Source organism: Chamaea fasciata, unplaced genomic scaffold (genome assembly GCF_029207755.1).
Source record: "Chamaea fasciata isolate MVZ Bird 193981 ecotype frontalis unplaced genomic scaffold, bChaFas1.0.hap1 SCAF_7, whole genome shotgun sequence".
In the NCBI taxonomy this organism is placed as follows: Eukaryota; Metazoa; Chordata; class Aves; order Passeriformes; family Sylviidae; genus Chamaea; species Chamaea fasciata.
The window spans coordinates 59,647,800-59,675,402 of record NW_027094092.1 but is presented as its reverse complement, the minus strand read 5'-3'; the positions used below and the strand labels follow the sequence as shown (position 1 = coordinate 59,675,402).

General features: G+C 45.4%; 2 protein-coding genes across 4 annotated transcripts; one reads left to right on the top strand and one right to left on the bottom strand.

Annotated features, from left to right (window-relative positions):
* The first annotated feature begins 2,074 nt into the window (after nucleotides 1-2,074).
* LGALS3 (galectin 3) lies at nucleotides 2,075-6,817 on the top strand. Its single transcript, XM_066186958.1, has 7 exons — nucleotides 2,075-2,122; nucleotides 4,304-4,357; nucleotides 4,484-4,506; nucleotides 4,793-5,260; nucleotides 5,410-5,498; nucleotides 5,760-5,928; nucleotides 6,571-6,817. The coding sequence occupies exons 3-7, from the start codon at nucleotides 4,489-4,491 to the stop codon at nucleotides 6,724-6,726; spliced, it is 900 nt and encodes a 299-aa protein (XP_066043055.1). The 5' UTR covers nucleotides 2,075-2,122; nucleotides 4,304-4,357; nucleotides 4,484-4,488; the 3' UTR covers nucleotides 6,727-6,817.
* Nucleotides 6,818-7,792: 975 nt separating this feature from the next.
* Nucleotides 7,793-27,350, bottom strand: DLGAP5 (DLG associated protein 5). Of its 3 annotated transcripts, none has more exons than XM_066189100.1 (20): nucleotides 27,299-27,350; nucleotides 26,569-26,625; nucleotides 24,260-24,509; nucleotides 22,823-23,040; nucleotides 22,273-22,377; nucleotides 21,783-21,867; nucleotides 19,981-20,079; nucleotides 19,160-19,230; nucleotides 17,197-17,489; nucleotides 16,696-16,814; nucleotides 16,496-16,616; nucleotides 16,021-16,106; nucleotides 15,314-15,474; nucleotides 14,506-14,598; nucleotides 12,909-13,128; nucleotides 11,715-11,925; nucleotides 11,295-11,352; nucleotides 10,084-10,237; nucleotides 9,667-9,716; nucleotides 7,793-8,989 (listed from the first exon to the last, which is right to left on the bottom strand). In XM_066189100.1, exons 3-20 carry the CDS (start codon nucleotides 24,498-24,500, stop codon nucleotides 8,867-8,869), a joined length of 2,508 nt encoding a protein of 835 aa, XP_066045197.1. In that variant the 5' UTR covers nucleotides 24,501-24,509; nucleotides 26,569-26,625; nucleotides 27,299-27,350; the 3' UTR covers nucleotides 7,793-8,866. The 3 variants fall into 3 exon arrangements, with proteins under 3 accessions (XP_066045197.1, XP_066045199.1, XP_066045198.1); XM_066189102.1 differs by having other exon boundaries at nucleotides 16,496-16,613; XM_066189101.1 differs by lacking the exon at nucleotides 27,299-27,350 and adding an exon at nucleotides 27,237-27,254.
* Between the last annotated feature and the right edge of the window lie 253 nt (nucleotides 27,351-27,603).

Below are 27,603 nucleotides of genomic sequence, written 5' to 3'. Positions count from 1 at the left end.
AGAATTTATCCATTTTTTGAGGCATGACTAATCCTTTACCCACTTTGGAAGAGCCAGGGTTGCACGGCCGGGCATCACAACGCTGTGAGTGAGGAGATCTGTGTCTCACGTCTCCCTCAAAGCTGAGGTGTTCCAGCCCTGCTTTGCTGACTCCTGGCAATAAACCAACCTTTCACTTCCCTGCATCCCAGGAGGCAAAATTGTGAAGCTCAGTGGCCACACCTCGGCGTCCTTGTGAGTCACCGTGGGATGACTCAGACAAGGAACATCACCGCTCTGTGTGCAAAGGGCTCCAGCACCCACCCCATGGATGCTGAATCATGGAATGGTTTGGGTTGGAAGGGACCTTAAAGACCATTTCATTCCACTCCTGCCATGGGCAAGGACGTCTTCCACCAGATCATGTTGCTCCAAGCCCCATCCAACCTCACTCGTTGTCCTGGCTTAGTTTATTTAAACGAAGGAATTTATTAGATCTGGTTTTGATTTCTGGTATTCGCTGACTTTTGGTCAAATATTTTTCTTTAACATCATGTGTCTGTTGCATAACTGAAAGTACAAACCTTATGGCATTGGAACAGGGGGAAAAAAAAAACAAATAGGCAAACCTTTTTGGGTAATGTTTGAAGCCTTTCAGTAAAATCCTGAAAATAGCAACACACGTTTTCCATGAAAACCTCTCTTCCCAAAGACATCTTGAGGGAGTCTTAGGGAGGAAGGGAAAAACCTGTGCACTCAGGAATTCATAGAGCCTGGTCTGTGTTACAGGCTCAGGAAGCTGCAGCTCCTCATGCCATGGATCAGGGATCCTTCAGCTTTACTGCCTTGAATCTTCTCCAGGTCCCTTTGCCCTAAAACACCTCCAAAGGTATTGCAGTGTCTGTTTACTCTGGGTTGGGCGCTGTGAGAGGCAAGTGAAGCAGCACTCCCTAATTAAGTGCATTTCTTACATCCTATTATACTTAATATATATTACTTAGTATATGTTAAGTATAATACACATATTTCCCTGAAATACTTAATTCCTGGCCACTCCCGCGGGCACCCCTGGCATTTTTCACACCCTCAAGTTTGGTCTGAATCGCTGTGACAAGTGTTGCGTGAAGATGAAGGATGTTAAAATCCAGGCTGGAGTCCCAGTGGAGAGGAGGCTGCCCACTTTAAAGCCAGATCTTTTAGATAAGCAGAGGAATTTATACTAAAATTAATCAGAGCCAAAGTCAACAGATTTTTGACCCCCCTTTATTTGGGGGGGGGGGGGGGGAGGTCAGCTGCCGTATCAACTGACTCCTTGAGCTAAGCTGCTGCCTGAAAGAAGCAGTTCCTACGTCTGTAATGACACCAATTAAAGGGTGAGGCCCTTAATAACCTTTGGTCAGCCCTGAATTGGTCAGGGAGGTGGATTAAATTGTCATTGTGGGTGTCTTCCAACTGAAATCCTCTTCTCTGTTTGGTTATAATCTAGCCCAGTCCATTCCATTCCGTTCTAATTCCCTTCCTTTCATTCCTTTTCCTTCCCTTTCCCTTCTCCCGGCAGCACCGTGCAGCAGATCAGGATTTCAGCACAAAACCCACCTTGTTCTTTTCCATTGCTTTAAGCCGTGGAGAAAAACCAGAGATGATTCACCCTCAACCTCAAATAAAATCGGGCTTGTTGAAATTCCAGCTGCCTCCAACAGCTCTCCAGAGCCCATCCTCTGCCGGCCTCGCTGCGTCGGGTGAAAGCAAAGCTTTTTTTGGCTTTTATTTTTTTCGGGGGGGGCGGAAGGAGATAACGTTCAGAATTTAAAATCCAATGGGTGTTTTACAGAACTTCACTAAAGCTGGGTGGGGGGGTGGAGAGCCGTGAGGCACATCTGGCAAGGAGAACATCTGGCAGCGGCTCCAGCTGTGGGCAGGGGAAGGGGAACCGCCGTGCGAGGAACGGACCCGCCAGAAAAACCAATTATTCTCTGTCGGCATCCCCCGCTGGTGATGTCACGGCTGATAAGGAGAAATACAGCGCAGTGCTGGGCTGTCACGGGTGTCCCCGGCCCCGGCCCGGCCCCGTCCCCGCCCCCGGGCGGGTCTCGCCGTGTCCCGGTGCGGGAGCGCAGAGCAGCCGCGGAGCCGCCGCACGCAGGTAGGGGATGCGGCTCCCGACGGGCTCCCGGGGAGAGGGAACAGGGGGATTAGGCACAAATATCCTGGAGGAGGAAGGGTTTGGGGTGCGCTCGTTCCCTGGGAGGGCGGGGTGGGACACGCGTGAGCTCCGGCGGGCTCTGCGGTTTGGGGCGCAGGGAAAGCCCCGGCTGGTTTTAGGGATGATGGTGGGATGGTGGCTGTGGAGGAGCTCCAAGGGGGTTTGCAACTCTTGGGGTGCTGGACAGCCCGGCCCGTGCCCCAAAATCCTTGCGGGGTGGGAGGTGGGAGTGAGGTTGGGTGCGCGGGAGGCTGGATAACCCAGCGGGACACAGCTGCAGGAATGGCACCGGAAAGGGAGAGAACTGGTGTTTCTTTCCCAAATAAAAGGGGGGGATTTTCCACTTTTTTCCACTTGGGGTGAACATAGGGAATGTTTGGGGTCAGCTCTGGGATGTTCCCTGCAGCTGATCCTCTGCCGGGGCAGGGAGAGAGCTCAAGTGAGTTCGAGCTCAGCTGCCCAAATGATGATGGAAATCAGAGCTCAAGGACTCGATGAGGAGCGGCTGAAGGAGCTGGGAAAGGGGCTCAGCCTGGAGAAAAGGAGGCTCAGGGGGAACTCTGTGGTCCTGCACAACTCCCTGACAGGAGGGGACCGCCGGGGGGGAATCAGGCTCTGCTCCCAGGGGACAGGGACAGGATGAGAGGAAATGGCCTCATGTTGTACTAGGGGAGGTTTAACTGGATATTAGGGGAAATTTCTTCATGGAAAGGTTTGCCCAGCCCTGGCACAGCTGCCCAGGGCAGTGGTGGAATCCCCATCCCTGGAGAGATTTAAAAGCCGTGTGGATGCGGCACTTGGGGACACAGTGCTGGGGGAATGGTTGGGCTCGATGCTCTCAGAGGGCTTTCCCAGCCTCACTGATGCTGTGATTGATTCTCTGCAATCCATCACTGGGGCCCTGCTGAAGAAGGTGGGAGAAAACCCCTTCCCATGGCAGCAGGCAAATAAATAACCCAGAGGGGCATTTCTAGAGAGCTCCAGGACTGCAGCGACAGAGGGAAGGTGACACCGGGCTCCAAGCCTGGCTGCAGTGCCAGAGGATTAGTGGGGTTTGGGGGATTTTGGTTACAGACTCCATACTGTCCACACCTGTCCCCAGACCTTAGGGAACAGAACTGCTGCTCCCGGAGGTATTCCAGGGAAACGGGGGGGATCGTGCAGGACCTCCCACCGCAGCAGCACAAGCCGCTGATAGCCGTGAAGCAAACCCGACCTGGCTGGGTCCAGGCGCTGCGTGCAGCCCTGGCTTCACCTGGCAGACTAATGGCAAACCCAAGGGCTTTAAAAAGAACCTAGAAGGCAAATAAAAGCTTCGGGAAATACGGGCTCCTCAAACACTCCGGGCTACTGGATTCTGCTGGGAAGGCTGCTTTAAAACCCCCCCTGGGCTCAGGAGAATGAGTGTTTTGTAGGGAGAGGAGTGAATTGCTAGTTGTGAAACTTGGAGATTGTTATTCCTGAGGCAAGGCAGCCACACCTCCTGTGAGCTTTGTGCACCCGAATGTTTTCTTCAAAGAGAATTTGCCTTCTCCGTTTTAAATTTGGAATTTTCTATTCCCTCTTCCGGGAAGCTCTCCCTTTTTCCTCCTGTTATGAATGCTCCCTTTGATGGGAGGAACCCAGCTCGGGCTACTCCTGTGCACAGGCAGGTGTGTGTTCGGCCAGGCCGTGGTGTGGACTCTTAAAACTTGCAAAGCAGTTTTTATCTGCTGGCCTGGAGCCGCTGTGTTCCTGCCACGGCAGGAATGGGGTAACTGTGGATGCACGGGAGGAGAAAGGGGATCTGTATCCGTGGCTGCCACCCTCCTGTCCCCATTCCAGGCCATGCCATGTGTCACAACACGGCCGCGTGTCCCCGATGTGCTGCATTTGCAGCTCCCACACAGCTCCTGGTCGATGCTGTTCGTGCACCGCCCTCCCCGGGGATCCCGTTTGGGGTTGGTTTTTTTTTTTTTTAATGGAAATATTTTCCTGGATGGCGCCTCAAGGGCTGGGGAAGTGAATGACACGGGGAGCGTTGTAAGCTCAGTGGTGGATTTTCACCCGGAGGGTGTCTGGGCTGGATTCACCCCAGAGCATTCCGGCTGCTCGCAGCAGTGACTCCCGGTTATCCCACAGGTGTTGGAGCAGGATTTGTTCTTTGGCACCGGAGCTGTCGGCTCTGCAGAGCAGGTACGTGATGGGAACTCAGCAATTCCCATCGATTGCCACTCTAAACTGTAACTCCCCCCAAAATTCTCTGGTTTTTTGGAGGGGGCAGGTTAAAAATGACTGACACTTCCTTTTTTATTTTTTTAGGAAAAATGTCCGACGGTTTCTCTGTAAGTATGGATTTCTTTAAAAACCCCTGGGGGCTGTGGCTGTGGCCTTGAAGCAGAGACCTTTGGCTGGGATGGGGGGGGAACATGTCCTTGCTAACCTGTGTAAATCCCCACACCCTCTCCAGCTCAGCCAGCAGTTGTTGGTTTTCTGGAAAAACCCGGGGAGCAGCTGAGAGTTGAGTTCTTGGCCAGGCTGCAAGTCCACCAAGGATGGACTTTGGAGAGCTCAATGTGATCCCAGCAGGAATCTCCCCCACCTGACCCTTGTCCTCTCCTCTGTCCCCAGTTATCTGATGCCTTGGCCAACAGCAACAACCCAGCCCCCTGTGCTCCCCCAGCCCAGGGCTGGCCCTCCTGGGGGAACCAACCAGCAGCTCCTGGCGCATTCCCAGGGTATCCTGGAGCACCAGGAGCATATCCTGGAGCACCAGGATCTTACCCTGGAGCACCAGGAACCTGTCCTGGAGGACCTGGAGCATACCCTGCAGCACCTGGAGCTTACCCTGGAGCACCTGGAGCTTACCCTGGAGGACCAGCAGGACCTGGAGCATATCCAGGAGCACCTGGAGCGTTCCCTGGAGCACCACCGGCAACGGGGCCATTTCCTGCCCCAGGACAACCATCCAGTGGCCCTGGATTTGGGCCTTCTGCTCCACAGGGAGGACCAACTGCTCCTCACGGAGGACCAGCTCCTCACGGAGGACCAGCTCCTCATGGAGGACCAGCTCCTCACGGAGGACCAACTCCTGCATTGGTAATAGCTCCATCATCATGGGGATTTCTTTGTCTTCAGTGGCTGATTTTGCTTGGCCACTGCAGGGGTGTGAGGCTGGCTGTCCCCAGGGGTGGCACTGGCCTTTTGACATGATTCTTTGCTGACACCAAATCCCTGTTGTCTCCCAGAGAGTCCCCTTTGAGCTGCCCCTGCAGGCAGGACTCGTCCCTCGGCTGCTCATCACCATCACTGGGACTGTGAACCCCAACCCAGACAGGTACTGGGGGTGTCCGGCTCCGAGGGTGGGGGGCTTCCATGGGGCACTGCTGGGTGGAGCAGGGGGGGCTGGAATTTGCTCTCCACTCCTGAATAACACCTGCCTGGTGTAACATCAAATATTACACTAAATAAATGTGTCAATGCCCTGTTGTTGCCCAGCAGGGTCTGTGGGGTTTTCTTTCTGCTGTTTTTGGGAAGCCCTGTAACAGAATCCAGGGCTTCTGTGGCAAAAGCAGCAATTCCATTCTTGTTTTTGCAGGTTTTCACTGGATTTCAAGAGAGGGAATGACGTTGCCTTCCACTTCAACCCCCGCTTCAACGAAGACCACAAGAAAGTCATTGTCTGCAATTCCATGTTCCAAAATAACTGGGGGAAGGAGGAGAGGACAGCTCCCAGGTTCCCATTTGAAGCTGGAAAACCCTTCAAGGTACCAGAAAAACCTATCCCAGCACAGTGTCAGTGTACCAAAAGCACTGAGAGGGTTTGGGCAACAAGACCTGTGTGAGGACAGTGATGCTTTTGCACAGGAATCAGCTCCCAGGGGTGTTTCTGGGGCAGCCACCCCGTGTGTGCTGCCCTGGCTGTCCCTACAGCACCTCCCCAGCTCTTCTGATCCCCTCCTGCAGCTCCAGCTGCCCAGAACATCCCTTCTCCCCCCTTCTGGTATCCCCATGGGTTATGAAACTCTCCTTTATTTACACTGTTGTTCTGCACAGTGGTTGGACAGGTTTCTGTAACATGTTTTCCCTGCTGGCAGCTCTTCACCAGGTGTTTCTTCCTGCAAAGGAGGTTCACACTGTGGAGTCTTGCTTTGAGGGGCTGGCATAGGGATGAGGAGGCAGAAACTGGGCTAAAACACAGAGGAGGGAGAGCACAGGAGAGTTTTGGGAAGGCAAAGGTCGCTGGTGTTGCAGCTGAGCTGCCGCCCCAGCTCCTCCACACGCCCCAGGGCTGGACTCAGCTGGCAGCAGCCTCCAGCCAGCGCCAGCCTGCTCGAGTGTGTGACTTAAAACTCGTTCTGGAACAAATCCAGTTGGGTTTTGGGGCTGATTTGGGGTTTTTCCTTCAGCTCCAGATCCTTTGTGAGACGGATCACTTCAAGGTGGCCGCGAACGACGCTCACTTGCTGCAGTACAACTTCCGTGAGAAGAGGCTGAACGAGGTCACCAAGCTCTGCATCAACGGGGACATTGCCCTCACCAGCGTCGTGCCCACCATGATTTAACTGGGGGGCAGCTCTGTGCTCCTTCCGTGGTGTAACAAAAGTGCCTTCTCACCAGATCACTGTGAGCTAATAAAACATGGAACCTGTAAAATCTGGTTTTAATAATATCTCAAATGACGCGACGCCCTCGGGGCAAGCTGAGCTCTGATTTGGAAGGAGCTGAATGCCTGCTGCAGAAACAGCAACAAGGAGCTTGATTTCTGTGGAGAGGAACTTGGGAAGCAGCCTGTGGCTTTCTGCCCCTGGTCCTGTGAACAGGGGCAGCAATCCTGTAGGAAGCACAGGGAAAACCTGACATCCTCCCCTGAGCCTGACCAGGATGAGGTATTTCGGGAGAGGGTTCAGAGCTGGAGGAAGCAAAATCTCTCTGCTAGACTGTGGCTGGAGAAGCCATCCCTGTCCTTCATTTCTGCCCAGCTGGGGGGCCAAAGCAGAGTGTCCCAGGTGCATTTCCCAGCCCAGGGAGAGATCCCATCCCTACTCCATGGAACGGGTCACGAGCCCTGTGCTGCTCCACACTCATCACCCCACTGTGAGTCAAGACCAGTTTCAAGGGTGGGGAGGTTTATTGGCAACTTCACCCCGTGAGTCAGGCTGGTAAAAAAAGAAAACAGAAGTATGTTCCCTTCGCTGTGAGTCACTGGAGTCTTGTCTGGAAAACAAGAACAGTGCAACAGCCACCACTGAAGTTTCCAAAGCTTTCTCTGACGTGGTTTGCGCTGTTTTATAACAGTGACTCCTTTTATACTCTGAGTGCCAAGTTACAAGCAGAGTCCTTAAAATTTCCAGCAGATGCAGCAGTCTAGAGCAGCACACTGCTACCACCAGCATGGAGAAGCTGTGGCTGCCCCATCCCTGGAAGGGGTCCAGACCAGGCTGAATGGAGCTTGGAGCAACCTCCAAGGAAGGTGTCCCTGCCCTCTGCCCACGGCAGGGGCTGGAACTTGACAGACTTTGAGTTCCCTCCCAACCCAAACCATTCCTCAGCAGGAAAGTCATTAAAAGATACCTGAAAGGATCCCTAGAACTGGAGTTTAGTAATGAAGAAAATGGATTCCAGCACACATCAGCTTCCTCTCTTTATTCAGTGTAATCAGTACACAGCTTCCAGGTTAAGCCAGACGAGCTCCCCTGGCAGTGGCAGCAACACTTTCTGCTGAGGGACTGAAATCTTTGCTTGGTCTGGGATCAAGGCTGCTGGAAGGATGTGTGTGTTACATACACTCAGGTCACCGGTACAAGAAGCCCAGTGAGGTATTTGTTAAAAATGTAACAGCTGGTGGTACTGTAATGCTGCTCCTCAAATCCAGAGTCTATAGAACTGGCATGTTCCTTATGCACAAACATGTCACAGTCTGGATTGGGAATGCACAAGGAATAAGATGAGAGAAGAGACTGAACATAAACATGCCAAAAACAAGTAGAAAACTTATTCCTTAAAGGAAATAATATCAATGCCTATTTTAATACATCACAAAGAAAAGGTATTATCTGACTTAGAAATCCTTGTTCTGAGTTAGTTTCTGATACTACAAACCCAGTGGTTGTTAAACAGCAGGAAAACTTTCCCAGGAAAGAATTGCCTGCATCCAACACTGCCAGAGCTGGTGCTGAGGCAGGAGATAACACAGCAGACACTGCAGCCTGAGGGTGCAGAGGTACCCCCAGAGCATGGCAGAGTGTCCTGGGGAGGGAACAGGCTGGGTCTCACTCATCCCAGGTGCCCTCCCAGCAGAAACAGGGCACAGGCACAGCTGGTGGGGTGGGCACCTTGTAATAACAATAAATCATGAGGTCAGTCAGGTCAGCATAGAAAAGTTTAAAGGTGAACAGTTTTACAACCTGGAGGAGACAGCAAATACGTTAAATGATACCAAGATAAAAATGCTTCAGGTTGCAGTCAGAATTTACAGCCAGAGGATACAGCGGGGATCACCAGAACACAGCCCACTACTGACATACAGCAGAGCTTGGTGCATCACAGCTGCACCATAAAATGATACAAACCCCATGATCAGATCCATTACCACAGGTATTCCTCCTCTGTCCACACAGTTCCAGGGTAGCAGACTGTGTTCCAGACACCCTCTGTGGGCTTCCTGTTGCTAGCATTTACATATTTAGCATTTAAAGTCACTTTTCATTGATCCCCAGAGGGGCCAACAGGAGAAAACACGATGAGGTCACTGAATACTTCAGCTGCTGCAAACTTCTGGGCTTTGCTCTTGACTGGAGTGAAGGGAAGCTCGGCATCCAGCACTGGCTGTGGGAGGAGCCAGAGTGTGGAGTCAGTGTTTGAGGAGCACTTAAACCACAGAGCACTAGAAGGACTCTGATACCCCCCAAAAGTAATTGTGCAAGCTTATTTCCCAGGCATAAAACAAAAAGTGATTATACATGGTCCGTGTTGAAAACAGGCACTCTTTACTCAGTCAGTAATCCATTTTTCAAAGAGGATTTTTCACAAGAAATCCTACACCCAAAGGTAGGATTCTATTAGCTCTATTAAGTGTGAAAGCTTTTGCACACCTGCTTTTCCCTGCTGAGTGTTACTTCCAGCCCTAACTGCTGAAGTGATTAAAAAAGAGTTGGGGTAGACTTTAAAAATTCCAGGAAGGAAAAAAAAAGGCTGTTAGTAAATATCTACACAGAAATTTGTAAGAAACACAATTTAAAGGCTCAATCTGACAAGAATCAGACATTGTCCTGCTACAAACGTCTTGATTCATCCTACACTCATCATGTGCAATAAGGAATATTGGTGTGAGCCCAAGCAAGGAGACAGCTGGAATGTGGTTTGTATTTGAAGTTACATCAATTGGCTCGATAACATCTTTAAGAGTTTAATTTTCTTTGTGCAGTAACTGAGTCTGCCGCAAAGGTGAACAGTCCTGCAACATGCAGCAGGTCTTAGTCAAATAAACTTCAAGGTCAACTTACCATATCAAAAGGATTTCTGTCAATGAGTGTCAAATCACTGCATGAAACATCTGAAAAAGAAGTATACAATTTTTTTTTAAGTTAGTCTGATGCTGCCAAAGCTGAAAAACTTGTATTGTTTTCTGTATGTATTAAAAGAAGAAATCCAAACTCTAAAGTGTATTTATTTCTTTATATTTTAGCTTTCTCCTTCACATATCACTCAGAAACTGTACAGAGAAGTCCAGGGGAACTGTTTGCTCATGTGGAACGTGTGTTTAAGTCACACCAGCTAAGGGAGGCTTTTCTAACAGCACACACAAACCAAGCTGACACTGATTTCCAAGAGTAATATTCAGATTATCATAAATCCTTAGAACAACCAGAAGGCCCCAGCAATGCCACCCAAACTGCACCATGCAGCTCTAAGATAAGCACCTGTCTGATGCATTTGTGGCTCTCCAGACTCAGCAAGGTTTGTCTCCTTCACTGGGCTGCACATGATGATGTCTTGCCCTTGCTCTGCAGCAGACAGCTCCATCTCTTCCATATCATCCACTGCTTTTGATTCACTGCTAGAATTTCCCAGAACCTGGAAAACAGGGATTTTCTCTGTTCCCAGCCACTCCTTGTTATGTCAGACCAAGTACACACATCTCACCCACAGTTTTTATGGACAGTTCAGGAGAGATGGAGTTTTAACTTCAGGCACTGTACAAGGCACAGGCAGGGTTTAAGGCTGTGACTCATATCCCAAACACCCTTTTTAAAGCCTGAAAATCCCTCTGACAGTACAAAGGAAGTTCTTCCACAGGAAAGAAGGTTTTGAACTTCAAGTGTTATCTGATGACTTTTCTACCAGAAAAACCTGTCAGCAACACTGAAATGTTCCCCCAGAGTGAAATCACCCACAAGCAATTTCACATTTTGGTAGAAAAAGGATGAAGTAAAAGGCATAATAAAAAAATAGTAACCAGGATTTTAAAAAAATATACGTAGGGGGATGGGAGGGAAAACGACTGCTGCAGTCATGCCCAGAGCCAAGCAGGAACAAATAAAATTGAAAGACTCCGTTTCCAATGGAAGTTACTAAAGGATGATTGACTCCAAAGCACTGACTTTGAGTGGTAGCACAGGATCATCCAAATCAGAGGCCACATTCCCGCTTTTTTAAGGCTACTCAAACACAGACAATGTCACCAAGTCCTCAGATATTTCAGGACATGGATTTCTGACACTCGGATTAGTTCTTGCTACACCTTTAAGGAGATTTAGAGCCCAATGCTCTGAGGACTGGGTGCTGTTGCTTTTAGTCAGGGTCCATAAATGCACAAGCATTTGAAAGAACCACACCAGAAACCAGGAGGTGGTGGACTTCTAGGAACACTGCTTGTCCAACTGACAAGTGTCCTCCTGGAGCAGGCAGGACCTCCAAAATACAGCTCTGAAGAGCAAGACAAGGTCCCCAAACTGCAGCAGTCCCTACCTTTGTCCACTCAGAGGTAAAAAGCATTGCCCTGAGGAATACACAAGATTTCTAAGTGAGGATTTTATCAAAAGTCCAAGTGTCTGGGGTAATCAAAACAATTTTTCCTTTGCTAGTAATAACAGAATATTTAAAGCACATCCATGAACAATGCATGACTTACCTTATTTCCCTCTGCTGTGCCAGCAACCAGACACATTTCATCTGCAACCACAGAAATGCTGGAAGAGAAACCAAAACATTTTCACTCTTCTCAATCATCTTCATCAATCACCTTCACAATCATCTTCTGACTTGTCCAACTAATCTCACAATTTGTTCTGCAATTTTGCTGCCTTGGTTGGCACAGGCGAGCTACATCAAACTTCCTGGGCAAACAATTCTACCCCAGCAGCAAAATTACATTTGGGCAAAGCACTTAATGTTTGCTTAAGGGAAGGAAAAGTCACAAGTACTTTTTGCAAAAACTTTATCACTGCCAAATTGAAAGGTAACCTTTAATGGGTTTTAAAATCATATCTTTCAGTTCCAACTCTAAAATGATTTGTACAAGGGTAATTAAAAGCTGCTTTAACATGCCTACCTGTGTTCAAGACCATCAGGGAGTTGATCCAATGGGGGAGTTTCCTCTGTGGGAAGTTGGTCCATTTTCAAGCTTTGTGCTGGGTGGAAGCCTTTGAGGCCTGATGGGGTTTGTTTTGCAGGTGCATCCTCAGGGTCACAGAGAGGAGAAGGATTGCTCAGGAGCAAAGATCTCGGATTTGCCAGTTTTGCAGGGGTCCTTGGAAGCAAAGCTGGAAAATGTGTTTAATGTTTCATTCCTACAGCAGTTTCCAGAAGCTGAAATGACCTGATCATTACGATTCTAACCAGGGACACAATTGTTTTCTGCTTGCTCAATCATCTTAAACAAATATGAGATGAAAATCTTACATACACTTGCAAGGAGAAATTGAAATGATTAACTCCCATCTTTCAAATTAGGCAATTTTAATAGACTTTAAAAGACACAGGTTCAGAACTGATGCTCATAACAGATTTTCTGCTGGAGTTGGCTTAAACCCAGTGTTGCTCAAAGCTTTTCAGGAGTTCCCCCCTACTAACAAGAGGCGCATGAAAAAGAATTGTTAATTTTGTGATGAGAAGAGAGATCTACGCCCAGAAAAAGGGAATTTAAAATCAAATTATGAACTAGAAATGTGAGAGAAGCAAAATTACTGGAAATACTGGCTGCACATAGATGTCAATAAGATAAGATGCTGAATATAAAGTTCTATTTTGAGTACCTGTTAAAAAACCTGGACTATTAAGCAGCTTTTATAGCAAACTGGATTATGCTACAATCTTGTTAACCATGAACACAGACTATGGGTGGACTTCATGTGCAGTTTGAAGACAGCACTGCAAGAAGTTTAGTTAAAAAAAAAAAAATCCCAATTCCTGTCCAACAATTAGAGGATGTGAGCTGGCATTGACTTTGATGAAGATGTTCATCAGCGGAATCCGGGAACGCTCAGATTAGAATTTCATTATTAAATTTCTGCTGGAAAAAACATGAACCAGCTATTTCACCTCTGTCTAAGCAGGGATTTCATGCTGCCATAACCACTCAAATCAGCACATTCATGCACACGAGTTTACTTTGGATGAAATTAGTCACTGGTTGAAACAGTGTGACCGGCACTGGAGTTGTAGCCAGTATAAACAGCACAATGAAATGGATTCAACTCTCTTCAGCACTTTCAGGTCACAGAAACCATGATTAAGCTTCACCTACCTGAAAAGTTTTTCACAGGGCTTTCAATCCTGAAAAATCCCCCTTTAAAAGCCACTTTTTCTGCCTCTGGCAGCCTCTCCTGATGCGTGCCCTCAGCAGCTTCCCCCTGCTTCATTTTATCCCTCATGGCTGCTTTCACAGAAGCCAGGCGGGTCTGGGCAGCAGTTCTGGCAGCTGCTTCCACCTTGGGTTTGGACACTCCACTTGGAACTGCTTTTTTCTGGAATGGGAAGAAAGCTGGGTCATCACACCTGGAAATTCTACACATGAGCCTCTAGACAGGTGCTGCTGCCACAGTCACAGCAAGGAGCAAAAGGAGGCTCAGGAGGAACCTTCTGGCTCTGCACAACTCCCTGACAGGAGGGGGTCGGGCTCTGCTCCCAGGGAACAAGAAACAGCATGAGAGGAACTGGACTTAATTTGCACCAGAGGACGGTTTAGATTGGATATCACAAAAAATATCTTCACTGTAAAGGTTGTTCAGCCTGCCCAGGGCAAGGTGGAGTCCCCATCCCAGGAGGGATTTAAAAGCTGTGTGGATGTGGCACTTGGGGACAGGGGTCGGTGGTGGCATTGCCAGTGCTGGGGGAATGGTTGGACTTGATGACTTTGCCAACCTCAACAATTCTACAGTTTTATACATCAAGGCCTCTGCACATCCCCAGCATCTCTTGGGCTACCAGCCAGCTGTTAAGGTAAGTCTGTGATGACAACATTAAGAATTTTTTTTCGAATGAATCTGCAGTTCAAAAATCCTCAATATAACTTTTTTTCCTAATAAATTCAGGAAGATTTTGGAAGCACTGGGATGCAGGGACTCCTAGTGGCAGGGACACAGTGTAACCACAAGACAGACTCCAGGCACTCAGTGAAGTCTCTCTTGGCATTCAGTTTTCCAAGGGAAGTTTTGTTTTGTACCACCTGAAACGTTCTGGCATTTATGGGCAGCTCCCACAGACCACATTCCCTGTTTTCCCATGCCTAACGTTTCTTACCCACCTTCATCTCCATGTTATGATTAGTTAAGCAGTCTCAAGGAACTGCACAGAATTTAGGCAATGCAAATACAACTCCACAGTCAGAAGCAAATACATATTTCAAACCAAAGAGTAGATAAAACAATTCACGTTACAGCTTATTTGGCAGTAAGCACTAACTTATTTTGGAGAGTGTCAGATCCATTTGTGCTTAGGGAAGCAGCAGTTTAAAGCCACCCATGATGCTGGCTTAATGGGGCACCATTATCACTGAGCACTCCCTGCTCAAAACTGGCAGTCACTCCCTAATTCCTGTGTGGTTTCCTTTCCAGTTAAGTCAGTGGCCCAGATAAATTGTTTTACATCTGAAGGGTAAATTTATATCCTAAATTTAAGAGATTTGTCTTACTAGCATAGAATCCAGCTACTCCAAAAAAGTCATTGTTAATTCTTAGTTCTAATCTTACCAGCCAAAAGAGGCAACTGGGATTAAACCCACCAAATAATACAAGTGCACGTGGGAGAGGTGAGGGAGAAGGGTGCACCCTGAGAGGAATTTCACTTAATATTCAATATATCTAAAGAAGCCGCACAAGATGTGCTTTAGGGGATATTCATACCTTAACAACTGCCTTGCTTGGGACATCAGGTGGCTGCCACTCATTGTCTTGAAGCTTCTTCACATTATCAAATTTTTTATTCACATCTTCAATCTGTTGGTCACATTTAAGGAAAGCAAAAGAATGCATTGTAAAATAACCTTTATCCAAACAAGCACAGGAAATATCTCTCAAATACCTCTGAAGAAGCAGACCAAACTCTTAGGCTTCCTGAAGAGAAGTCCAAACCTATGACCAGGACCATAACAAATCTGTCTCTGCATTTAACTACTTACAAACTCCTTTGTTGAGTGCTGATTTACAAATACTGTTGAGAGCCCTTTTGATAATTCAGATTATATTTCATTCTGAAACTACAGAAAGCATCAACAAAGGAAAAGAGATGAAGGTTTTCTACCACCTAAGCTCAGCCCTAAACAGAGTTATTGTAGTTTCTGCATTATTCTCATACTGAAGCATGAACCCCTACTTTCCAGGTGAGCTCCAGGAATTTTTTAAAGACTGGGAGGCAGAGACTGTGACTGTATCCTCACTCCAAAACAGAATAAGATTTGGCCAAACATATTCCTTCCAGGGACAGACAGACAGGCCACAAGAAGACACAACAGAAGAACTGGTCCATGAATTAAAAGCCATAGTATCCCAGCTGCAACTTTTCACTGTCACAAGGTGTTAAAAATAAGGACCTGCATTTTTTACATCAAAAATAAAAAAAAGAACCTAAATATTAAAAAAAAAAAGTTTTAATACTTGGTTCATAAATAACTCCATCAAATTATCCTACTAAGTTAACATGCAACTAACATACCTGAATATTAATCATATCCCAAAATCCATCCAGGTCTGTACAGGTTGTTTCTTTTTCACCTCGTTTAAATTCACAATTATCAACCAGTCCTTCAAACTGTTTGAACCTTTCTCCTATGAGCAGCCTTGTCTGACCAACTGTGGTGCGAATCAGGTCTTTAGCTGGCAAAAAAAAAAAGACAAAAAAATCCAGGACATCTTGGATAAATAAATGTCTGAGGAATCTGCAACTTGTTGTCCCATCTATTGCAAACCTGCAGTACAATGCAGATGGAGCTTTCCTGTGCACAGAAATGCTCTGAAGTTGCTTCTTTCAAAAAAAAAAAAAAATACTCTCTGAAGTCTTAAAGGTAAGTATTTCCGGAGTCATCTCTATTTTCCCAGATAAGGGCACTTATTCCACATTAAAAACTAATCTTAGTTTTAAAAATCAGCTTGGTTAAAGTTCATGCATTTAAATACACTTCAGCCTGGCAAGAGAAAAACTATTTTGATGTGCACTTCGTTCACTTCATCAGTCACCATCACGGCAAGTGCTACACAAATTTTAGGAATAGGAGACATTTTGTATCTTGGGGCAGATACACCTCTAAACTTTCTCTAGGACGGCTCTGCAGATTTTGTTTTCTGCTATTATGCAAACAGAAGACACATGTCCTTCCTTCTATCCCATTCCCCCTTCTAGTGCCTATTGCAGCTCACTCTTACCATCCTCTGGAATGTCCAGCTCGAGGTTTCCTTCCCACTGCAGGCACTGAGACAGCAGCCTCTCCGTCTCAGTCCGAAGAATGTTTCTGAAAATACAGGGACGGTGAAAAAAGAAGGACTTGGAGATTTTTCCTGACTTGTGGCTCTTAATGGCTACTATCATTCTGCTCTCAGAGAAGCCACAGTTTTTGAGCTGAAGATTAAACTGTTTTATTTTGCTGAGTGGCTGAGGGGCGATTTCCTCTGTGCTGCTTTCAAACTCATGATCCTCAGGACATGGTGTTGGTCTCCAGAATTTTACATTCTCTCCTTGCACTCAAGGCACAAAAAGGAAGACAAGAATGTCTGCCTGCTCAGGTCACAGCTGGCAGACACCAATCACTATTAAATTAAGCTGATCTTTAGAAGAAATCTCATTATTTGTATTAAGAACCTTCAAATGGACAGCAGGGAAGTGAAACAAGTGAATCCAAACCTGAAATAGGGCACATCATGCTCTTGCTCTCCTGTATCATCTGACTTCACTGCAAGTGCTGTTGGGACAGGAGTTGCTTGGTTTGATGTCTGAGTGGAAGTTCTCTCATCTGTTTCACCTGCTGAAAAACATGAAAGGATTTTGATCAGAACCTGGTGAGAATCCAAAGCATTAGAATAAACAAAACGTGAATTTCCTACCTCCTCCTTTCAAACTTGGGGTCATTTGCTGCCCTTGAATGCCTTTAACAGAAGGTGAAGTTTGACTTTTTAAATTAGGCCTTGGTGCTTTAGTTTCACTGGATTTTTCGAATATTTTGCTGGAAACAAACCCAAGTACATTTAGTTAAGACACATTGAGAAAGTGACATCAAATATGGCAAATTTCACAGAAATGCACAGTTTAGAAGGCAAACCTCCACACAACACCAAAGAACTCAAATAAATAAATCTGTGCAGATAGAAAGAGGGCAGAGTCCTTGACAGCTGCTCCCCAAGCATGGACAGAATTATGGATTATATCCCTATCTGCTGTTGTGTTAAGCCCATATTTAAGCAATGATAGAAACCACATAAGGATCAGGTGTTACAACACCACAACACTTCGTTACAAAATACATCTCTCTACAGAAAAATGGTTTTTTGCATCCCCACAGAGAGGTTCACTTGCATTTTAGGCCCCATTAGAAGGAGGAATCTTACACTGGAGATTTTGAAAAATTCCACACAGCACTGGGTGTCAAAAAAGCATCTGCCCTTGAAGGTGACATGGGTGTCACAGTGTAGGTTGCCAATCCACTCAGAGGCTGAAACACAAAGTTTTGAGGTGCAAAGGAGCGTGTTCTGGGTCTCCTTGGAGAAAAATTGTTGTTTTCCACTGAGGTTTGTTCTTGCTGAAGTTCTACTGGCACTGAGTGTTTGGAATCAGCTGCAGAACTTTTCACTCCTGGATCCACTCCAGTATTTGTCTCCACTTCATGTTTAGAAGAAATTACCTGTAACAGCATAGACAGACAAAGCAAATCATCAAATCCATCATGCATTTGCAATAGGCATGGGCTGAATTATAACATGAGTGTCTGAAAGCCATCAGGAAGGGACCAGCTTAAGGTAAATCAGCTCCTAAAAAAGCACACCTGGGCAGAAGTGATGAGTTACCAAAAAGTCCCATTATTTTTGATACCTGCAAATCATTCTAGAGACACAAATAACACTTCACTACAAAGAATGCAACAATCCACCCCAGGGCCTAAAGCAGAACACCTCACCTACCAGAACAATAATTAAAATTGGCAAATGCTTGCTCCCACTGCTAGAAAAAGAAAGCTTTAAGGTGGTAAAATCCTCAAGAGCAGAACTATTGGCTCTAAATCCAACTAGGCCTGTTGAATAATCATAGTTTATGCACATACTCCAACCCAAAGACTGAAAAACAAGCTGGAATAGGCTGATAGCTGAGGAATGCAACCCAAGGCAAGTGCAGTTAGTACCACAGAATGTCATTAAAAGAGGAGAAAAAATTAAACAATAATTCACATTCTTATGAGATGAGTGACCAGATAGTCACACAAAACACATTTCTGAGATGCCCAATTGAGATTGTTAGCTCAAGCCAGGCAGAAAAACTTTGGGTGTTTTTCAAGAAAATATGCATCTTCAAACCACTGAAAGTCTTGTTATACTTCAGTCACCTCTGCTAGGAATGTAAACCTTGAATTTTGCTTTTAACCAAGCTTTTCAAATGAGCTGCCTGTGGTTACAGCAAGAGTTTAGCAACTGGTAAGGATTCCTGCCTGAGAAGAGGTGTTTGTCCAAGGAAGACACAAGTGCTCTTACCTTCTGTTTGGGTGTGATTGCACCATCTCAAACACACTAAAGCACAGCTGCAGTTACAGGAACAAGGTGGAGATGGGAGGTGTGAGAGGGAAGAGTGGAGCAAAAGAAGGAAAAAATCATGGATAGCTCTTGCACAGAACTGTGTGCATATGAATGCATTAAAAATTCTGGAAGTGATGACAACAAGAACCACAATGACTGCCCTCAGCTGTAAATCATGCAGCGAATAGTGTTCTACCTTGCAGAGAATAGCATTTCCAGCTTTATTTTTTAGTGGTTCAGAACCTAAAACTGTATTTATTTCTTAGCTTCTAAGCTATTCCTTCTGAGCAGGAAAAGGATCCATTCACAATACACTTCGAAAAGAAAGGAGCTGGACAAAATTTACAGCTGCTTGATTAAACCAGCAAAGCAGTTTTGGGGTGGTTTTTTTTGACTAGTTAAAATATCAGATATATGTAATGCAGGAAATTCTTGTCTATTTTAAATCATTGTCCAGATCTTGATTAGTAATCACATCACCTATCAGTCACATCCATAACCATGGTGGGATTCTTGGGGTTGTCCTGTGAAGGGCCAGGAGAGTTGGGATGATCCTTTTGGGTCTTTTCCAACTCACAGTATTCTGCGATTCTACATGAGCACTAAATTTGATCCTAATATTTAAAATATGGCAGCATCAATACTCAATACATACAACTCCTTCCCAAATTCTAGTTTATTAGTGAAATTACTGCTGTCATGCTCGAGCAGTTCAGCTACAATGACACAGTTATTGGCTCTTAAAAAAGTTTTACTGCTTTTCCATTTCAACTGTTACATGACCTACCTTTATGGGATCAGGTTTGACAGCTTTCTTCTGCTTTCCTACATTTGCTGTCTTTCTCTGGGATTGGTTACCTGCAAAAAGAGACACGGCCAGAGGTCAAAAAGGCATCTGATTAATGTAATCTTTCACCAAAACACTGCCATAAAAATCCAGTTGCTAAAGACAGGGAGAGACTGTTTTTATTTCTTTTGGGTGGGAGGCGGCTAAAGGGAAGAAATGGCATTGCAAAAGTTTCATTCAAAAGAAAACCTGGCCTAGGATTTAACAGCCTAGTAACAGATGTATCACCAAGAAAACAGATTCATTAAGTCATCAATCTTTAGATGTTGCCATATAGTAAAAATAAAAGTCACTTAATCTCCTAAAAGGCTGAAAAGTGTCAAGCCAATTTGAGTTAAGATTTTTTATTTCTATATGGCATAGGAATTCTGTTGGTGGATTTAATTCTAGTAAACAGGCAAACACAAAGAGAAATTCCTAACCTGAAGAACAAAGGCTCTCATCTCTTCCAGAGATGTTCCTGCCTACACATTTAGTGATTACATGGCCATAAACAGCCACACACCAAAGTGCCAATCTTTACCAGTTCTGGCTTTGTTCTTTGAGTTTGTAATGACCATGTGGACATGGATGCTCCACATTGATGGGTTTTGTGGGAAACTGTCCAGCGTTGGTTTCAAAATGTTGATGTAGATACCGCACTAGAGCTCCAGACAAGAGTCTGAGTGATCCAGCATTTAATCCTTTTCTCAGATGATAATTTGGCATGACTCCAATGCAGTTTAAGGTACAGCTGAGCTACACAACCCTGCCTCACTTACCAGCAGTAGCAGCAGTTGGTTTCAGCACCTGCCTGGCTGCAGAGGCAGCTGCTCTGGTGACTCTCACACTTGGGGCTGGTTGGGCTGCAGTCTGCAACACTGCAAGAGAGATTAATCCCAGAGATTCCAAGTTTAATAAGGAGCTGCACTCAAGCAATAACTGCAAGTTTCCATTTTGTAGAAATCAGAAAAATGCACCAGCAGTTATCAATTGCAGGGGTTTGCCAGAATGAACAGGGTTGGGTGCTTTTGATCAGTTCAGTGCACAGCCTGGCCTTGGCATCCAGGCAAAACACTGAGGGATCCTGCCTGGAGCTGGTTTTACATCAAGGTACCAGTGTGCTTAAGGAATGCTTCCCACTGCTCCCTGCAACCAGAGTCCAGGCCCTCCCTGTTTTACAGATGAAGTTTTTTAGAGTAATATCTTTGCCATGGTTATTTGCACAGCTGGAAGCTTAAGCAAACCATTGGTATAATAAAGTGATGCCCTGGCCATTATATGAAAGATTTCCAAGGTCAGAATTTAATGCAATCTAACAAAGTACTCTCAGGACTAATTTGCTCTGAAATATTTTATAAAACATGACAAGTTCATGCACCATGTTATCCATCTTAATCATTTTCATCTTTGTATTTTAGCACTGTTTCTAACAGGCTTTTAAAATGACAGCATTTTCCTGCACAGACAAATTTCTTGGGAGCTCTTTACTCCATTCCCTCTGTGTGTGAAATCCCCACTTGGTTCCTGTTAATGCTATTCCTGTCTTTAATGTCAAGCTGTGACTCTGTAGAAGCTAGAATGAAAAGTTGGGAAAAAATTACTGGGTAAATAACTACAACATTGGATTTATCAAACATTCACTTCCCAAACATTTTTATATTGGTGTTTCATAGAATCACAGAATGCTTAGGGTTGGAAGGTACTTAAAGGATCACCTCATTCCAACCACCCTGCCACGGGCAGTGAAGTTTAAGTAGATATAATGCATATCCTTGGTTCAGTACAAAAGAAATAATCAGTTTTAGAAAGAAAAAATAAATGGATGTAGAAAAAGAAAAAAATTAATGGATGAACATTTTGCAAAAATTAAGCATTTTAATTGTTATATCAAACACTAATAATATATCTTCTCAGTATTCACCAAAGGCACTACTGAAATTTATTTAAATAAAGGTCTGCTGCTTGCTGATTTGATTAATGATGTGAAAGTCATTTCACTCTGCATTACTGAATATTTTGCATTAACATCAATATTCCACATGACTTGATTGTATCTACTTAAGGATACCATTGAGCTATGAGGAAGAGTTTCTGATCCAAGTATTATAATCCCTTAAAAGTAGCACAGGTTGGTGTGGGTTTTATTTTTTTTAATCGCTGTTTTCTTAAGAAATACCTGTAAATGTGGCAGAAAAAGTGACAGAAACAGAAGGCACTTGCTCTTTTCTAACAGCAGCCACTACCTGTGATATTATTCTTGAGGCAAACAGAAACCTCTGCACAGCTCCAGGATCTGAGGCATCTGGCAGCTGTGCAATTTGCCCACTGACCTGTTTCTTTTCCATCTCCTAGGGGGAATAATCAGTAAGCAGGACTCTCAGGATTCTGCATTCCATTTCCCCCAGCCTATGGAGGGAACAAGCTTCATGTGACCCCCCCGGAGCCACACACTTGATAATCTGCCAGCTGCTGCCTTTGGTAGCAATGGCCACCTTGAAATCTCCTGCTTCCTTCCTACACCCAAAAATGTACTGTGGATCTTTCCCCCCCAAAACCCCAACTTCCCGGTTAATTTCCATACCTTTCTCTTTTTCAGCCACTTTGACTGTATTCATCTCTTTATGTCCTGCCCGTGTGGAGCGCAGGCTCTGACCGTGGGCACTGACCTACAAGAAAAAATCAAGTTTTTTTGTGAAGTATCAGACTTCCAGAAATTCAGTAGCCTGATTTCTTTCCTCATCCATCTAGCCTAGACTACAGTAAAGGAAAAAGTCATATAATTTGCCACAGGGGGCTTCAAAAGGTACAGGGACATTAAGGATAACTTAAAACGGATTGGTTTAGGGATATGTTACCATGCATTATTCAACTAATTAATAAATGGTCAGAGAAAGAGTGAAGAAAAATATTTAAGCAACAGTTGAAATATCTTGAAAAACTTGATTGAAAAACAGATCTGGAAAACCTGTGCTCTTTTCTGCTTACACTGATCTAATAAAACATGTAAAGAGTCTGAAATTGCATCCCTTTCTCTAAATTTATGCACTGAAGTTTAAATATATAAAACAAACCGTAGAAGACTTAGATGCAGTTGGGATCAGAGTCGGTATCATAGTTTTTCCTTCTTGGATCTTGGCTTTTGATCGAGTAATCCTTCCAGAGAAAGCAGGAGCTGCCTGGAAACATCCCCAAGGAAATGAGAGTCAAACTCCTCTTTCCCCTTGTCACTGAGAGACTGAGCAAGAAGCATAAGTGTGAAAAGCAATATGTCTGTGCAAAATGGGTCAAGTGTGCAATCTGGAAAGCTTTCAAAGCTGAGTTGACTAAATATGAACAAGTCACTAGTTCTAAAATAACATAGGCTCTTTCACTTGTGGATGAATCATTCCAGTTTTTGAACTGAACACAGTCACAAATACAAAAATCCATATATCATTAGTACTATTCCTAGCTTTGTTTAAAAAAAAAAGAGAATGAGCCAAATTACTCCCCTACCATAACAAACATTAGTAAAGCATTTGCAAAACAAACAGCTTGTTTGGAATAACACACACATCTTGTACACAAACAGCAACTGAAGCAGAGTTCACAGATGCAATTAATTTAGGTATGAAACATTACCCTGCTTTCCTTCTCTCTTGGCTTTGCTACTGCTGGTTCCTCAGCAGCAAGTGCAAGAAATCCAGGTGCAGGTGGTCTGTAGAGGCCAACCTTGAACACCCCTTTCTTGGCTTTCTCTCTCTGCTCCTGCAGTTTGCGAAGCGCCTTCTCCTCCTTGTAGCGCTGCAGCATCTCCCTGCGCTCGTTCATCCTCCTGGTGGCTGCATCTGGGGCTTGCTCTGCAGCAGACATGCAAGGCAGGCAAGTTATAACATCATCAGGATGCTTCAGAGCCAATGAGAAGTCAGGAATTTCCAATCAACTTTTCCCAGGTAGAAGAGGAATGTAAATCCAAGAGCGGAACCGACTGGAATATCTAAATTGTTTTAGCCCTTCCCACTAAAAGGGAGTTCAGGGGTAAATTTCAGCTTGCAAATTGATCTCCCCAAATATCCACCTGAGGATTACTACCAATTCACTCCCATTTCACAGGCTTGCAAGGTTACTGGTAAGAAAATTAACACTTCACCTTCTTATTTGGTTGATTTGTACCAGTTTTTCTATTTAAACACTTGCAATGTCATTGAAAACCAAGCTTTAGATACCAAAGTCCAACTCAGGCTGAGAATAAATGAAGCAGAAGTTAAATGAAAGAATAAAAGCTTAAGATGATGCCAAACTTGAATTATGTCTACCTGAAAAATTAATACCCACCTAAAGTTGATATTTATGAAAGATAATCAAGACAAATGTATTAAATTTCATATTTGATAGTATTACATACAGACTGCATTCCAATAATCTTCAAAAAATTACTATCCTGCAATAATCTTCTGCTATCAAAATACTAAAGGTGAAAGTATTTCTGAAAAAAAAACTGTTAACACCTTAAAATATTAACTTAATTTCTTAGACCACAAGCATCCAGGAGAGCCAAGGGGCAGAATTCAGCATATCTGCAGGCCCTATTTTCGGAGAGCAAAACAAGTTGCCAAAAACTAACCATTTGCAAAATAAGATCATACTACACATTTACCCATTAATAATTGTATATATAATATAAAACTGCCCATTGCTAAGCACATGACAGGCATCAGTTAGATGTGAGATGGTATTTTAGATTGGAGCTTTTCACATCTCAAAGGACAAAGCAATCATAAAGGCATTGCCTATTGAATGTTAACAACAAAAGGCATTCTTCCTTTAGCTGCTGCAGACAAATCAGAGCAAAGCTTCATTCATACCACTGGAGTAGTGAGGAGGGTACAGCTGTATCAAGCTTTTATTGTCTTGATTTTAACACTTGGAAAAGCTGATAGGGTTTTAAATCTTAAACTTTTTGGTCAAATTAAAATGTTAACTGCTATTAGGTTCCTGTGATAACGCTACTAAACCCACTTAAAATTTTTAACATTTAAAAAGAAAAAAAAGTCTACAAAAAGGCAAATCTTGACTTACTCTGTTTCACACTGCTGTTCTCTTGAGAGCACAATTCCCTGGTTTCCTTGAGCTCGGAAATTCCCCTCTCCTTGGAGAGCTGGACGTTGACATCTGCCAGCCCCAGCTGCCGGCCCTTCTGGAAGAGCTTGTGCCTGTTCTCCTTCTGCAGGATGGATTTCCTGCGGGCAACCTTGGTCCTCAGGGCTTCTGTGCTCAAATCCTTCTTGTACCTACTGGCAAACTGGGAGGTGGCAGCCATCCTGATGACCTTAGACAACAAGCACAGGGATTAGGAAAACACTGTCACCATTCCTTTCCCATTTTTGTTAGTTTGCACATTATGAGCAAGGCCCTGAATTCTTTATTTCCATATGTGACCAGAGAAAACTCAAATGACAATTTCAGCAATGACTTTTTCAGCAATTTCTTGTTCTTTTTATTCATCCCACTTTGGTTGTTGAGCAGTCACCAAGTCTGACACACAGTGAGGGGACACTGCACCCATGCCTGGGATTGGCTGGGCTCCTTCCTCCACACCTGTTTTCCACATTAAGGAGATGAGCAAGTAAATGACAAGGCTGCAAGGACAATACTTGGAAGCAACATTCCATTTAGATTAGACCTATCTGATAGCAAGGAATTTTGCAGCAGAGTACACAGAACCAGGATGTAGCTGCAACACAATAGTGGTTATTTCAAACCAGCATTTTTTCCCATCTTTTTTAACCTGAGGAAGCCTTAAGCCAACTGTCAGTTGGTTTGCTGACTGTACCTAAAGGGGCTCCAGGAGAGGTGGACGGGGACTTTGGAAAAGGGCCTGGAGTGACAGGATAAGGGGGAATGGAGGTAAACAGACAAAGGGCAGGGTTAGATGGGATATTGGGAAGAAACTCTTCTCTGTGAGGGTGCTGAGGCCCTGGCACAGGTTGCCCAGAGAAGCTGTGGCTGCCCCATCCCTGGAAGTGTTCAAGGCCTGGTTGGATGGGGCTTGGAGCAACCTGGGTTAGTGGAAGTTGTCCCTGCCCGTGGCAGGGAATGGGAACAAGACGGGATTTAAGGTCCCTTCCTACCCAAATCCTTCTGGAATTCTGTTATCCCCTGCATCCCCACTGAAACCTGACTTGTCAAGGGTTTTCCACCTCAGCCATGGTCTTTCACACATCTCATCTTCCACCACTAACAGGAAGCAGCTTCACAGTAAGCAGGGGGACAGAGCTAAACTAAATACCCAACAGTTATTAACTCACTGGTTAATTAGTCATTTACTGAGGCTCCTCATTTCAGGACAGCATGAAGGAACCATCAGCGAACTGAACTGAAAAGCCTTGACAATGGGTGTACAGGATTTCTTAAAGTCCCCATCCCCTTCCCATCTATGTGCTACCAAAAGCCAAAAACCCAACCAGCAGCCTGGGAAACCCAAATGTTAGAAGAAAAAGCAGTGAAATAGAAATAATGCAGAAATAAACTACATATTTACACATGGGAAAAGCAGCCAAGGAGAGAACCTGAGCTGTTGGAAGAAGGAATACAGCCCAAGCCTGTCTAGATGCCATCAGTGCTGGCAGTGGCAGCCTCCTGTTCCCCACCTCGTGGAGGGGGGAACTTGCACAGCACCAACAGCACCTGCACAACCTCCTGGAATTGCTTAGAACAGATACTGGACAGAAGCCTAAATCAGTGCATTTTGCTCCTTTTTTTCTGATATGTTCAGTGCTGCAGGAGAGGAAAAAACAGTCCATGGAAGTTAAAGAGCAAAGGGGAATAAAAATCCAAACTCAAATCAGGGACTGGATCTCTTCCACACAATCCTGGAAGAGCTGGTTCATGCCAGCACCACCTGATTTGTGAATATCTTACACTCCAGCTTTCAGAACTTGATTAAAAATGCCACTTAATGATGAGTGCAAAAAACTCCACTGCAGTTCATAGGTCTTGTTTGCCCTGCTTTACATTTAAGGGATTAAGGGAGGTTAATTCATGAGCATCTCCAACAATCATATGTGAACTGATCCTGCTAGTAATTACAGAATTAGTCATTACAGAATTGTTAGTAATTACAAGGCATTACAGAAAGCCATAAAGAAAACAGTGGGAATACACCTCTACTATCTGTGTCCTAGAAGCAGCAGGCTTTTGAGCCCAGTGGATGATAAATACTCCTCAAAGCAGCAGTTAAGTCTCTACACTCATCCTTTTCCAGGACAAAGTTCCTAAATTTACCCTTAGACACGTTAAGTACAGCAAGGTTATCAGTGATATCTGTGGGCTCATCAAAAATGTGTGTCATGCTCAATATCCCAAAGATGCGTTTAGAACAAAAATACCTGTCTCCTTTTCTTCCCAGGTTACTGTGCCCGTGGAGTATCTTGGCAAACAGGAGCCTAGAAGATTAATCGGTGTTTAAATTGGCATAAACTCAAGTGAAGACTATCAGCAAGAAAGGGACAGAGGGCTTACGCAAAAGATTTGTGACTGGCTAACATACAGCGCCAACAATTAAAGCTGATCGTTTATTTTGATAAATAAAGCGAAGGAAAGGAGACATTTTGACCAGCAACACGCTAAGAACCAAAAGACAATATGAGCATCGAAACATTTCGGTGCTTTTTTAGCTTGAACAGTGAGAAAAGAGAGAAGGAAGAGTAAACATCGCTACGTTTAAAGCGGGTAGAGACTGGGTAAAACCCGGACTCAACAGTTCCGAGCCTGGCCGCGGGGCTCGGAGCAGCCTGTGGGGCTCACCCCCAGACCCCGCGGTGTGGGGCCGCCTCAGGACCGTCCCCTCAGCCCCTTTCCCGCCAGCGCCTTCGGCTGCTCCCAGCCCAACCCAGAGCAAAAGCACCGCTGACAGCCCTCCGCCAGGCGAGACCGCCCTCCGGGACCCCTTAGCGAGCACATTGCCGGGAAGTCTAGGTCCTTCGGAGCCCTCAAACCCCTCCAGGACTCCCCAACCCCGCCCCAGGCCCCCCAATCCCGCCGGGCCCGCCATTACCTGCCCCGGCCCCGGCCCCGCGCAGCGCCCTCCACGCGCCCCGCCTCGCTTTCAAATCTCACCCGCCAACCCTCATTGGCCAGCCCCGGACAGCCACCTCCCATTGGCCTCACCCGCGGCCTGTGATTGGCAGCGCCGCAACACCACAGCGGTCTGCTTATTGGTAGCCCGATGGCCGCTCTTAATTTCTATTGGCTATTCGGGGAATTTCCCCGCCCGCGCCTGCCGCTCATTGGCTGGCGGACTGAGGGAGGGGAAGCCGCTGAGGGCGCGGGGGCCAGACCTGCTGTTGGCGGCCCGCGGGGCTCGGGGCCCTTAGGTGGCGCCGGGGGTCACCTGTGCCCGGGGGTCACCTGGCTCCGGGGAC